General features: G+C 38.7%; 1 protein-coding gene across 1 annotated transcript in view; it reads left to right on the forward strand.

Moving 5' to 3' along the window:
• The window catches only part of LOC119443105 (integrin alpha-PS1), a 118,735-nt gene that overhangs the window by 87,235 nt on the left and 16,727 nt on the right, over nucleotides 1-14,773 (forward strand). Inside the window, exons 7-22 of the mRNA XM_037708254.2 lie at nucleotides 187-271; nucleotides 425-530; nucleotides 824-915; nucleotides 1,471-1,619; nucleotides 2,659-2,763; nucleotides 4,737-4,983; nucleotides 6,507-6,656; nucleotides 8,293-8,372; nucleotides 8,915-9,065; nucleotides 11,040-11,117; nucleotides 11,410-11,489; nucleotides 11,583-11,663; nucleotides 11,878-11,980; nucleotides 13,269-13,388; nucleotides 13,624-13,683; nucleotides 13,996-14,112. Coding sequence (XP_037564182.1) covers nucleotides 187-271; nucleotides 425-530; nucleotides 824-915; nucleotides 1,471-1,619; nucleotides 2,659-2,763; nucleotides 4,737-4,983; nucleotides 6,507-6,656; nucleotides 8,293-8,372; nucleotides 8,915-9,065; nucleotides 11,040-11,117; nucleotides 11,410-11,489; nucleotides 11,583-11,663; nucleotides 11,878-11,980; nucleotides 13,269-13,388; nucleotides 13,624-13,683; nucleotides 13,996-14,112 — 1,804 coding nt within the window. The remainder of the gene's footprint in view (nucleotides 1-186; nucleotides 272-424; nucleotides 531-823; nucleotides 916-1,470; nucleotides 1,620-2,658; nucleotides 2,764-4,736; nucleotides 4,984-6,506; nucleotides 6,657-8,292; nucleotides 8,373-8,914; nucleotides 9,066-11,039; nucleotides 11,118-11,409; nucleotides 11,490-11,582; nucleotides 11,664-11,877; nucleotides 11,981-13,268; nucleotides 13,389-13,623; nucleotides 13,684-13,995; nucleotides 14,113-14,773) is intronic.

Raw genomic sequence — 14,773 nt, forward strand, 5'->3', positions numbered from 1 at the left:
AATTTTTGTTCATCACAACCATTTGAAGCCAACAAATAATGAAGTCAAGGAAAGCATAGGGGAACTTGCTTGTAGTTTAATTAAAGTGTGGAAACAACAAGCTAAAGGGAAATGAAAGAGGAATAAAAAATAACTTGCTGCCGGTTGTTTAATTGTATATTTCCTGGAATGTGTTTTCCTTTGCAGACTAATTGACCTTGTGGTGGGTGCTCCATTCTATCATGGCAAAGGGGAAGGAGGTGCCATCTACATCTACCTCAACTCAAAGAAGGTAGCAGAGCCTTTGAACCGTTTCATGTTTTACAAGAAACAATCAATGAATTCGAGGTTTTATTTTTCAAACATCACCGAATGTTCTCACATAAAAATTTGCCACGTCTGTCTAATGTTTAAGTATTCCTTCTTCTATTTTGCATCACGATAGGGCATATCCAGGGACACAAAGCACATCAAGCTTATTGGGAAAGATGAGTCCAGATTTGGATTTGCTCTGTCATCAGTTGGCGATGTCAATCGTGATGGATATCCAGGTAACTGACTGCCCTAGCTATGCATGCAATTCGTGAACACTGAATGGTCTGCTCTAGATATTAAAACCAGCTAGTTTTGATGTGTGATGAGAACATACCTTGCATATTTTTCGTTATTTATGTTCCTGTATGAGCTCCCTTAGTGTTCTTGTAGATTAACAAATAAAGTGATTAAATTTTAACCTTCGTGCCATCATCTGGCAACTGCTGATGTTACAGATTCCCCTTGGTGCACATTGGCTGCATGTAATAAAGCCACATATTTACATTTCAATATCCAACTTCATTTTCAGATCTTGCCGTTGGTGCACCATATGAAAGCGGGGGTGGTGCCATCTACATATATTTGGGATCAGCCGATGGCATAGTCAAGGAACCTTCCCAGGTGAGGTCATGTGCCCCACTTGAACCTGTGCATCTCTTATTTGTGACCAAGAGAAAATACTAGTAATGAAAAATTATTATAATTGTGTTTTATATATTAATGCTGTCATAACCATTTTCTAGCAGCCTAACAAAGGCAGATGAACCAAATGAACACATGGCCCATCTTAAGAAAGCAGGCCTCAAATTCACATGCAACATCTTGGCTTGATAATGTTAGTTAATTGCTGAACATGTCTTATGAGAATTTAGTATGTTTGATGGTTAAAATAGCTGAACCATGACCTGATATTTTCTGTTCACTATTACCACTTGCTGATTAGCTGCTTGTTCACACTGTTGCCAAACTGATCTTGCACCAGTACAAGCTAGGCTAGGTTGTCAAACATGCCTCATGCTTGTGCGACTCTTTAGGTTCTGAATGATTTTTAATCAGGCTCTTTTTAGTAAGCCAACAGGTTCACTACCCTAGGTCAAGTTTCAGAACTATTTTCTGTCATCCGAGTTTTCTGGCATCACCTTGTAAACTGCACTTGTTATACTTGTATTTGTTCAGGTTATACGTCCAAAGGACCTTCCGAATGAGATAAAAGACAGGGTTAGCACTCTGGGCTATTCCCTGTATGGAGGCATGGATTTGGATTCGAACGGCTATCCGGACCTTCTTTCTGGCAATTATGAGACGGATAGCATAGTCCTGTTCAGGTGAGTTTTGGAGCAAACGCTATATCCTTCATCAAGTTTTGTATTGACGGAAAAATAATGCATATTGTCCTGTGGCATGAACATATAGCAGACAAGTTATAAGTCCAAGGGGCGTATAACGTACCCTTTAACGTACCCTTTTTAAGCAGGATTCTCTGATGTTTTGACAAGTACATTGTTTAGTTTCCCACAGATTCAGAACAAAAAAAAAAAAAAAAAAAAGCTTACGACTTCCTTGCAGTACCATTTGATGCACTTTGTAAATTGTAAACAAACACCTCAATGAATTCCTCCTGATGCCACAAGCAGTTGTACACATTGCAAATGTTTGCACATGTTATACATATATTGCTGCAGATATAATCACAGCTGCTGAGCATAAACTGGTTACAAAATTTATTGTTTCTATAAGGTGGCTTGGCTAATGCATTCCTTCATTTGCTTGCACAAATGGAGAACCTGGCACTTTTCCTGATACCATTCCTCCCCACTTTTTCTGTACAGAACACAAAGGGACATTCTTTTTTTATACACACCTTCACCTTCTCCCTTCAATTGTGTATGTCAACTTCCTATCCATCATGCTGCCTTGATGCCATGTGCTGTGCCTACGCTTCCATTTGTGCAATCCGCCGCAAAAAAATGCACACACCTACAGACTCTTTTGACTGAGGCAGAGCTAACCCATGAACAGGCAACATAAATCTAGGCAGCATGAATTCCTTATCAAGAATTTTAGTGGTGCTGCAGATACTGGTGTTATTCTGGAGCACTAAGCGGCTGAATGCATTGTGATGCTGTTTCACTTATCTTAAAGTAAGAGATCACAGCTTGGAGGGGAGCACAAAGAATTCAAAAGCACAATAATGTTATTCTGCACCCAAAGGTGATCCATGAACCTGACAGCATCAGCATAGGTGGAGGTGTCTGCATATGACATGTAGTGACTCGCATGCTAACAAGGTTAACGATGTTTAGCTGTAGATTTATGAAGTTGAAATTTTAGATGCCGTAACCCCTACCTTATTTGTGTATGCAGGGCTCGTCCAATCATCGACATCAGCACCAGAGTCAAGGGAAAGCTGCAGAACATAGACCCTGCTGTGCAAGGCTGCCCAGATGACCTTGACAGCCGTTATGTATGGTTAGTACTCATTACTTTAGCACATCATGAATGCTTCTCATGTTATTGTGCTAACTTCACCAAAACCTCTGCAAATAAGGAAGCAACTATGCAAGCATAAAATTCATGCAACAGGACATGCAGCATTAAGTTTGTGTGAAATAGAAAATTGCATTGACTTTGGAAAATGGCCATCATCAGCAAGCTTCTATTAGGGATGTGCAAGTATTGTAATTTCACTACATGAAATTGTAGAATATTCGTGTCTTTTAAATATGTAAGGGATAACAATGCTTATTGTAGTCTAAAAAGAGAGAAAACGATTCTCAGAAGCACCAGTTCCTGAGCGAACGCATGGGGCAGATAACTACTGCTCAATAATGTACAGTCATTCATTATGCACGACTTACTTTCTGCAGCCTGTATGCACATTTGTCTCAATTTGGGCAGAGCAATATATTGTTGGGCCATTTGCACAATGTTTCGATCTCTTTAAAACAATGTGCAGTGCTGTAATATCTTCCCGTTTTAAAAGAACTGAAACACATGCATCTGGTGATGCGCTGTTTACTTTTTTCATTACTGTCATTGTCATGGTGCACCAGCTAAATGAAACCAGTTGTTCATTACTTACAAGCTGCTCAGTTGACCAGACAATAATTTCCGAATGAAATTACATGCATTTATATATATACCTGAAAAGAAGCCATGTAAATTATTGTCAATACACTAGGGGTGTACGAATAGTGATGTTTGAGATGAATCAAATATGAATCAAATAGTGCCAGAAGTGAATCGAATCAAATTTTGAATAGATTTAAATACTTTTCGAATAGTGAACAGCTGTTATCACAATTAATGTAAAACAATGTTCACATCCTAGTATTCTTCAAGTTAGCAAGTTTGTGTCATTACATAGCACGTTATGAAGCATTTATTGAAAGCACAAATGTGGCATTAGGAGCAAACTAGTAGTTTCTTCGCATGCACAAGGCTCTTACGATTGGCTTGTCTGTTGTACGCGTCAGAAGGAAACAGGCACCCCCAGCCAATCAGCTCTTCAGCAGCAGACGAAATGGACATGTCCACTAGGTGGACAATTACAGAGTACCCCACCCCCCCTTTCCCCCAGCTTCACTACGCAAGTCCTTATGTTTTATGTCTATACTATGCCAGTGGGGGTGAAATTTTCTGTATTTTTGCTCCAATTGTGTGTTGAATAGGGCACAGTTGATGTTTTCAAATGTTCTAAAGGTATTTGAAAAATATTCACATTTACGAATAGTGACTATTCGATTCGAAGACCGAATTGAATAGGACACTATTCGATTTTTTATTCGATAGTTTCAAATATTCGCACACCCCTACAATACACCTGTTTTTTACCAGGTGGACTCCACACAAACTTTATTATGTCACTTTGTTTCGAGATAAAATATGCTATATTCGATTTGATATTTAGAGGTCCTTTTTCTCTAGTATTCATATTTGATTCAATTCAGAAAATACACTACTCGAACACCCTTAGATTTTTTGGTACAGACGGCATTCTAAGAACATGCTGTTAACGTATCTTTTTGGCAAAGCAAAAGTGGCTATCTGTAGTTTCTTCTTTCTTCTGCTTCTTTTATTTTTATTTTTTTATTTTTGCCCTTGATTGATTTGAAATATTCTTTAAAAGATATTTTTAAGATTGGAATGCACTAAACAAAGCTGATTCATATCAAGTTTTCGCTCAACTCTACGTGATTTCTCTCTTCTTTCGCTTTGGGGGAGGCAGTGGAGAGGTGGGCCAATATGACTGATGTCTTCTTGGCTCAGCACACTGTGCAGTTATGGATTAAACAAACGACTGGTGTGCTTGGAAGACTATACTGACACGTCTTGTTATAATGCTACTAGAGCTGACCTAATGGCAGCTTTTGTAGCATTATAAGAATATAATGGCAGTTTCACTGGTGCATAATATTTGCTTTTCCCTGACCTTTCTTTAGCTTCTCCTTTGAAGCCTGCTTCCAGTTTCTGCACAGCACCATGCCTAAGCTGCGCAATGGCACTGAGGCAGCACTGCTGCTCAACTACCGCATTGAGGCTGAGACATTCACGGGCAAGAAGTACTATCGCGTCCGCTTTAATGCATCTGCCAACTCGGAGCATCCCAACATTGTGGAACGGGAGCTGGAGGTTCCATGGTATGCTGCAGGCAGGGAACATTGCTCCAAGGAGCTGGTCTACCTCAAGGTTTGTCATTCTTAAACATGTGGAAACATAGATCCTTGTTCAGAGAAATGCATAACGTAGGCACTGAGTGTGATCGGATAGTTGGAACACTGGAGGCTGAATCTGCATGGCCTCAGCTTATACTTTGTCCATGACTTTGCACCTGTGTATTATAGAGAAATGGAAAAGCAGGTATTTTAGTATACGGTAAACACTGAAATAAGGAAAAGCATGTGAACTCCTTGACAACATAAGCATGTTCTTGCTATTAAAGATTTACACACCTGGAGCACTAAGTTTCATATCTCAACCAATCAGGATAGCAGACACAATGGTTTCAGTGATGAAGTTTTAAGTGTGTGTGAGTTCTACTTCATGTGCAGTAGTGCATTTATTGCATTTCTAATTTCAGAAATGAGAGATGGAGATACTAATATGGTTGGCATATAGAGATTGAAAAAAATGTGATCTGAACACTATAATGCTAAATTTTGAATATGCACATTGCACAAACCCATACTACGCTTTCAACAGCTTCTGGCAATAGCTTTCTTTAGGTGTTCACCTTTCTTCCTGTGTGGCTTCATGCATTTGTTTCTTTTTTTCACATTAATAGTAAGCTAACAGTAATGATGCACTCAGCTGTTATTGCACAGTTATTATTGCATTATTATATTGGTATTATTATTGCACTCAACTGTTATTGCACAGACACTGTGGACAATGCAACAATGTGTCTACATTTCTGACGCACTTAAAACAATGGGAACAGCCAGAGGTCGAACTAGGGAAGAAAAGCCAGCATGCAGCGCTAAATAGCAACAATGTGCTTTATTTCCTGAAGCAGTATAAAAAGGCATGCCAAGGGTATGAATATGTAATGAGTTTCTTGTGCCGAATTCTTTCAACTAAAGTGCTAAGGGGAAAAATGCATGAATCTTTGTGGAGCAATATGTGGAGATCCGTGCACGTTAAAAAAAGGTCACACTTTAATCAAAATACTAAATGCATGTTTAATTCAATCAGTTTATCCCAATAGGCTTCCCAATAGTATTCCCAATAGTATCCAATTTGCTAGTAGTTCTAGTAAGTCAGTCAGTCTAGTAAGTCAGAGCTGTGTTCTGCGACATGAAACAACTGGTTTTATTGAAATGTTTTAGCTGGTATGTCTCGCACACTTGTCCTTTACAGCAGTGATTGATCACGTCATGATGATAAAACTACTAAGTATTTTGTCTTTTTAACACTTGGTGACAAGATAGCTATGAAGGGAATCCTGTTGTAGATTGGCATGCTGCTTTTGATTATATTATCTTCACTTTTTACACATTTTTATGTGCTGTTGCTGAAAATAACATTTGTGGAACAGTATCTTCCTGAGTAATACCTGGCAAGATGACCCCCTTTTTCTATATATGTGTGCTTGCCATGTACTAACATTGAGTACTGACTTGCATTAAACTAGTGGCCATAGGCCAGACTAGCCACACATATTTCTTCAGTGGAATATGATAGGTAACATACAATGCGAATTCATTTTCCAGGACAAATCTGACATTCAGAGTGCGATAAAGATGAAACTGAGCTACTCATTGGTTCAGAGGGTGCCCCGTCTCCCGATTCCCGGCGCCTCCCTACCAGACATTGATCGCTTCCCAATCCTGAACCAGAAGGAGGCCTCTAGGGTCTTTGAGGTGAGAACGTCATGCAAGTATGTTTAACTGCTGTTTGCATCCCAATAATGTTCAAGAAATTAATTAGTAGAAATCATATGTAATTTTTAATTTGTTTATTCACTAATCAGTGATTAAAGAATGGTCTAGTCAACATTACTTGCTTCATTGTGTTTGTCTCCAATTGCATTACAGATGTGTAGTTTAAATCCAGTTTGTTTTCAACAAGTAGCGTGAACTGATTAAAGGTACCGGCAACCAAAATTTAAGAAAAGGTTTTTTTTTTACACAGCAGTTGAAAGCTCGCTTCTAAATCTATTTTATCTGACAATTATTCCATTGAAAATGCTCGAAGAATTAGCTAAGCAGACTTTTTCACTTTGCAAGTCCTCTTCATTCTCATTTGAAGATTTCCAATGCTGCATGGGATGTCTGAGTCAAGCCTTCTCAGTATAACTTGTGAGCCATACAACCATCACTTGATGGTCATGTTGCACACCAGTGCACAGTTTCTGCAGAGAGAAAAAGACACTTCAGTGTTTGTAAGGGCTATAAAGAAAATTTTTGACATTGAAAGCAGACTTTCCATTGCTTTTTGTCATCATATTGTGCATGCACTCAACTGCTTCCAAATTATCGCCATGAAGCATCACTTCGGTTTAATTTCATGCAACCTCTTTTGACAGTATGAAAACATAATTTTTGTTTAACTGCCGATGTCATGGTGAAATCTCTTAGTACACCATAAGAATAAAATTTTCTGCACAGTAACTTTCTAAGGCCTTTTGTCAGTTATTGGCCCCTATAAGAGTAGTGCCAAAGGAAAAAAAATATATACAGGTCTAAGAAAAATTTCACCTTAAGTTACTTGTAATGTTATTTCACGTATTATTACCATCACCAGAACAAGCTATTATTTTTATATTTATATATATGTAGGCTATATTATTGTGCGACTTCACCACATTGTTTTTAAGGGCTTATGCCATGCTGCAAAGTTATTAGCATTTTTTTCATGTTTGGTTCACACTTACGAAAGCCAGTGCATGACCTAGAGTGTTGAATGAACTGACATATTTTGCTAAGTAATGCATTATGCCTACATGAGGACTAAGTGTTTCAGAGTGAAATTTTTTGGATCACTGTGGTATGTATGCGGTAACCAAAATAATGGAAAACTGGGTTTGTTGGGACAGCTTCATGGCTTACAGCGTGAAAAGATGGATACAAGGAGAAGAATGGATGACACGAGCGCTGTCTTGCAACTGAAAGTTTATATACTGGAGCTGAATAAATATGCAAGATAGCAAACAAACAAGAAAAAAGTGGGGTGACAAATTCAGCTCTAACAAGTGCGAGGTAAACTTATGTATTATCTAGAAAAACAAACTCCTGATTAGTTAAAATGATAGATGGCTGGCTGACACATGACTGCACATGCTTACCAATTTGGAAAGCTTTGGCGATTTCACGGGTGCGCTGGTCCACGTGCCATTCATTGTCTGATTTCTCTGGGGTGCACATTAGCATAAACATGATCTCATCATAGAAAATGTTTGTTATACATTTCGTTCTCATTTGGGCACTCATAATAGCTTGTCAAATATGTGCTGTGCAATCTCAAAATGGTAATTTTTGTTTGCCTTTCATGCCCTAGGCTCGCTTCCTCAAGAACTGTGGAAGCAATGACATTTGCGAAAGCGACCTCCATGTCCAAGCTAAACTGCTCCTGCCCATGTAAGTACATGAGCAAAACTGAATTACCTGCGTGCTATTCACAGTGTTTGCCACTTCAGCTGCTCTCGTACAGTCATTGTCTCAGACACCAAGAACTTGTGGGCCTATGTTGTGGGGCAGGCTTTGGGCTCCTCATTTTGTTTCCACCACACACTTTTCCCAGAACCACTGTAGTGATAAGACACGGGCAAGGAGGTATTTACTTTAACATTATTGTATGAAATCTTTAAATTGTGTGAAAACTTGGAATATTTATTTTTGATGGCCAGTGCAGACACTGAGGATTGGAAAACTTTGTTGAACTAAGTTATCCAGCACAATTATATGTATTTCCTGAGGCCCACCTATTTTACGGCTATGAGGAAAAAATTTCCTGAACATTTACAGAGAATTAACAGAGTTTCACTCTGTCATTTTAGCACATTCAAACTGTTTTTGTAGCTGTTGCACACATATTTTGATTATACCCAAGCTCATGGGAGCAGTAAAGGAAGATTTGGTCTCATTTGAAATGCACACCTGCCACATTTAATTTCTTTCAGGGAGGAAGGTGTTCCTGTGCTGTTCCTTGGTGAAGAACATGTCAACATGTCAGTAGAAGTGCACAACAGGGGTGAACCAGCCTATGATGCTGCTCTGTACATCTACCACTCACCTGCATTAAGCTATGTTGGCCGCAAGGTTGTGTCCACGGTGAGTTAACAAAGATACAACTTGACAGGTTAATCTTCAGTGGTATACTACGTCATGTGGCTTTGGCAGGTCTGGATACATATCATTCTTATTGCACTTTTCCTTTACATTGCAAGGGCGCCAGTTAAGCATAATTATGTAGGTTTCCCAGCTAATGTTAGCCAAGCTGTTCAAGGGAAAAAAAAAGATGAAAAAAAAAAATCACACACACACGCACACAGTGCAAGATATGATCTTAAGACCTACGGTGTTCGGTCATCAGAGGTCTGACGACCAAACACCATAGGTTTTATAACTTGCACCATATCTTTAAAATCATTTTTTTTTTCATTGAACAGCTTGGCTAACGTTAGCTAAAATCATTTTTTTTTTTTTTTTCATTGAACAGCTTGGATAACGTTAGCTGGGACACCTGGTGTAGGTACTTGACATCCACCTTATTGTTGTATGACTGCTACATCATTATGTAATGGTGCTCTTACATAGAACATACCTTGTAAATATAATGCATATTTAATGAAGGGTAGAGACACCATTCTGAAAACAAGTGGATTAAGAAGTATCCAGATGTAGTGTATATTGTTAATACCATAACATTGTATTTGTGGGCATGCACAACAACTTGAAGCTGTAAGATTTTGTAAAGTGAGCCACTGCTTAATCTACAACTGGTGCTTTTCTTGAAAGTGTCAGTATAAGTCAGCATTTTAATAGCAAATGTATTTCTTTTATTCACTGTAAAGAAAAATGTGTCTGCAGGGCTCTGTTGTAAGAGAATAATAAACTGCATTCTATAGTACCAAGTTAATTTAGGTTTTGCTTGTGTGTATACACAATCGAGGCGTGTGAAACAAGCTGCTTGATGAAAAGGTAATCTTAAGAGCAAAATAAATGTGTTCACATGTCCTTTATGTTCTTTATTACTATAGCTTATAGCCAAATCGTCAATGTTTGTCCTTTTCTTGCATTTGTAGTTCTTTTTCTGGTCTTTTATTCTTTTTTTTTTTTTGCAGAATCACTGTATGCAATTTTTTAATCTGTGTATGCTTTTCATCAGAATTTCTTTATGGCAACTCTTACATTAAATTTACTACTAGATTGTATGCAACGTGTGAACACGTAAGTTCAAGGGTGAGCCTTATGAATGGCAGTGCTTCATTGACCGATCTAAAACAGCTGCTATGGTTTTTCTCATACTTATGTGCACAATGCAGAGTTCACATTTAAACACACATGTGTAACTTGTCTCCAGCACTATCTTCTGATTTTGTTGTTCAGATTTGAATTTTCCCATATCATTCTCATTCCTCCATGACCTTTATACATACCAAACTCTTCTGCAAGCAAGGATTCTTGCTCCATGGTATGTATTCTGATAGACACAAAATATTAGCAAGAATATTAAGGTGGCACTTGCTGCACGATGATTTCATTAAGTAATCTGTCATTCTGCCAAATTTGGTGCATTTTAGCAATGTAGAAGTAATTGACACTAATTGAAGGCAGCCTTTGTTTATTATACCCTGCAACTATTTCAACTCTTTGCACGTTTTGTGGCCTGGATGTGGTTGTTGCATGATAATTCATGCTGCCAGCAATCAGTGTGCTTTGGCGATGTAGCAGTCAGACTAAAATTCTGGGTTAGTTGGTGCTGGTTGGGAATAAAAATTGCACTACATAACTGAGCAAGAAGAGGGCAACAAAACACACAGCTGTTCTCATCCTCTCTTTGCTTGTCCATTTATTTTTGCACTAGGGCCTGAATGTAGGGCCTGAATGTAGGGCCTGAATGTAGGGCCTGAATGTAGGGCCTGAATGTAGGGCCTGAATGTAGTTGCTGCATGATGATTGTACTAAGTAATCTGTCATGCCACAGACTCGGTACACTTCAGTGATGTAGCATTTGTTGGTACAAATTAAAGATGTCCCTTTTATTGGATACTCTGCAACTGTAAACTGTCATGTGCCTTCCAGGGCCTGGATGTGGTTGACTGTGTTCCTCATGCCACACATGTTAAATGTGAGCTTGGAAATCCACTAAACCAGGGGAAGGTGAGTGATCATCTTTACTGTAGACATAACTTAACAACATATTCATGTAAGATGCGTGGTTCATGAACATATAAAATGTGCAGTTTTCCTTAATAAATTAAGCACAGGTCTTCTCTTTTTCTTTTTTTTTTCATTGGTATTCTAGTCTCCTATATATTTTGCAAACCACAAAGCATCTAAACATCAATGAAAAGTGGACACCAGTCATTCACCAGAACTAAACTTATGTTTGTGCTTATGTTGGCCGCGATGCTGGAATTTATTGTATACAGGTATTTAATATTTCTTACAGATGGAGATACTTCTTCGGTTCAATACTCGTAGTGAGGCTGATGCTGAAACTAGCATGAAATTTTCCATCAAGGCTAATACGTGAGTTTCACTATATTGTTCTCATTGAGAACAACGGGAAGCAAGGGCATATCAGGTGTTCACTCAAAATGCTCTTGTTATCTCCCTCATTAGTACAAGCCAAGAACTGAGCCCTGAAGCAGACCTGGATATACATGTCAATGTTGTCCGTGTTGCAGAACTTGAACTCAGAGGGTAATTACATTTTCTTCTTAGCATGTACTACCTTTTTTTTTTTTTTTTTCTTCTTGTATACTTGGCTGGGAGCTGTCACAGAAATTCATTGCATGTAGGTTAACATTTCTATTTTTCTATGATTAAGTCTGTGTGGATGATTTCGTAAGTGAAACGACAGCAAGTCTTTCTTCAAACTCGGAAGCACTCAAGTGGAGGCCTTCGTGCTTTTCAGAGCCACACAGCCAGAACAGGTTTGGTATGGAGGTGCTGTTGTTGGAGCCCATGCCATGAAACATTTTGATGAAATTGGCAGCAAGGTTACCCACACTTACCAGGTAGGTTCTCTCTTTTGCACTTAAGCACACAATTTCTCACTATTGTTGTTAGTATGTTTAAACTGTCGAGCAGTGCAGCATAAATATATATATTTGCCTGAACTTGTAAATGCACATTGGAACCTGGAAGCAACATCACATTCTTTTCCTCTGATAGATCTGGTTATGTTTTAGTATTTGTTGCCATTTACTGCTTGGTCAGTAGGCTTTCCAGTTGCAGTAATAATCTGGCCCTACTGTGCGTAGCCTGTACTATGTATTGCTTTATTCTTTGAGATTTGTCATCTCGCACTTTCCTCTTTCCTCCCCTTCTTCCTATCATCCATTTCTATGTTTCTGTTTCCTCCTTTCTCAAGAGTAGGCATGCGTTGTGCCCCTTCCAGTGGCAGTTGCCAGCCTGCTCCTTGCTTTCCCTTTCCTGTCCAGTTTATATATGCCTTCCAACCCATTAATAACAAGAATAATAATGTGGATGCGGTTTTCTTTGAATTGAGCATTGATTACAAAGATTTTTACATATTACGATATAACATCCAAGTAAAAGAGATAAAAACCTAGGTGGACAAGATGCAAATGGCTTTTCTTTTTATTCTAAAAAAGCAGTGTGCTTGTGTTTGCCACTCATGTGGCAAACACTGAGCACTGCAAAAAAAAATATGAGCACTGCATCATTCATTGGTGTCACACATAATATGTACCATGATTATTGCGTCCAAACTAGACAGAAAGTTTGCAGAAAGATTAAGGCTGAAAGTGACCAACTGTGGTTGAACAGTGGCCCAGTGGTTGAACAAGAAATTCCTTGTTCAACTAGTGTTGAATGTTTATGGCATGTTGTGTCCCCCTCCTGCCTCAATGTTGCAGCACTCTTTTTGAGGAGCCATGTGCAATCATTCATTTTGTGCGCAATGTTGCCACACAAATAATAATAAATATTATTAAATAAATCATAAAATAAAATTATGATCTGTAAATAATAAAATAAAATAAATAAATAAAATAAAACACAAGCTGTGACAATTTAAGCCATGCCTGTAGCAATATTTCTCCAATGCCATTGTAAATGAAAAATGCATGCAATTACTTCCTTTTTATAAGATGCACGACAGCAAACTGTCATGTGTGAGGATATGCAAATAAAATTTGATTAATCATATAGCTGCTATGCTACTGAGCTCACAGTGAGGATTGGAGCTTAGGAGAAAAAAATTTCTGCCTCGCTAATAATTTGCGTTCAGGTTTATACCAAAGTAAGTTTTTGTTTTGTGTGGTCACCAACTTTTTCCAGGTGTTCAACCATGGTCCTTGGGCTGTGCCTTCCCTTGATGTTGTTGTTTCCTGGCCATTTGAAGCTGAGAACCAGCAGCAGCATGGAAAATACCTTCTATACATGACTCATGTTCCTCAGGTTTGTTATCAGGCTGCACATGTGTTGTAATAAGTCTTGGGCTGTCACTATAAGCTCACTAAATTCACTTTGTAAACTGTCAAGAAGCAGATGTAAGATCCTTTATCATATTGCACTAAACAGTGATGTCATGTTGCCGTGCAGACTTGCAAGTGATCAACATCACTCACCTAGCACTTTTGCACTTGGAGACTGGTGGCAAGATCTGAATGCATTGGTTTCTGGTTCTTCTCAGGTGGCTGGAGATGGAGAATGCTTCATGGAAGAGAGTCAGGTTAATCCACTTGGATTGAAGGTAAATGACTCCTCTTATTTTCTGTTGTTAGGGTATTATAGGTTATTACATTCCATTGTTGAGATAGTATTGGATACTACGTTTAATGAAACTGCTCACATTTGCTGTTTGGGAAGTTTTAGCCCATCATTTCTTGTTAATTTGCACAGTGACGAAAATTCCTGAATTTGAGGATTACTGACATTAAAATATTGCTCAAGAATTAGTTTTAATCTCAATGGTGACAATGATTGCTTTTGGTAATGGTGCATGAGCTACAGAACTGCTGGCCTGTGTTCATATCATAACTCACCTCTGCTTCTTTTTCTCTAGGACCGGCCCAGTGCCATCACTGCTGCTAGTCGCACCAAGAAGCGGGAAAAGAGGGAAATAGTTATCTCTCCAGAGGAGGTGCGCCTGGAGGGGAAGACTGTTCGGCTTGTCACAATGGTGGGTCTTCGAAATACATCCTGTGTTGCATGAGCAGACTTGGGCCTAATCCCCTTACTTAGGATGCGGTTCACATGCTGCTACATGGTTAAATTTAATGGCATTGATATTTATTATTGTTAGCAACACACTATGTTCTGATGTGTTGCTTTGCTATCAAACGCATGCTCATTCCTGATGTTAGTGTTTAGCATGCTTAGATGACTGAAAAAAAAAAAAAAATGTGTAACGCTGTTGTGCCTATTTGTTGAAGGGAATACTTTTTCAAACAATTGAAATAATCAGGGTGGATATAATTTTCAGTTAGACACCCTCAAAGTAACAGGCAGAATTTGCCTTCAGTTATTAACCAGAGTGGTTAGCATATGCTGACACAAAAACAAGACTTTCAAGAAAGCAAACTCTGCTTAATATTGTTACACGAAGGACAAGTCAATTAAACAAAAAACTATTTACAGATTATATTTGCAACAGCGGTTGTAGCGCGGACCGGTTGGACTCACAGCACGAGCCCACTTTGTTCTTCCTCCTCTTTTCTCGAGTGATGACGCCCACGAGCCTCGTTTAAACTACCAAATACAACACGCGTGTAGCATAATCCCCCGGCGGCAGAAGCGACGTCTTGGAGCATCTAAATGTCATCACTGGGCGGGTGATACTG

The sequence above is a fragment of the Dermacentor silvarum genome, chromosome 2 (assembly GCF_013339745.2).
Source record: "Dermacentor silvarum isolate Dsil-2018 chromosome 2, BIME_Dsil_1.4, whole genome shotgun sequence".
Lineage (NCBI taxonomy): Eukaryota > Metazoa > Arthropoda > Arachnida > Ixodida > Ixodidae > Dermacentor > Dermacentor silvarum.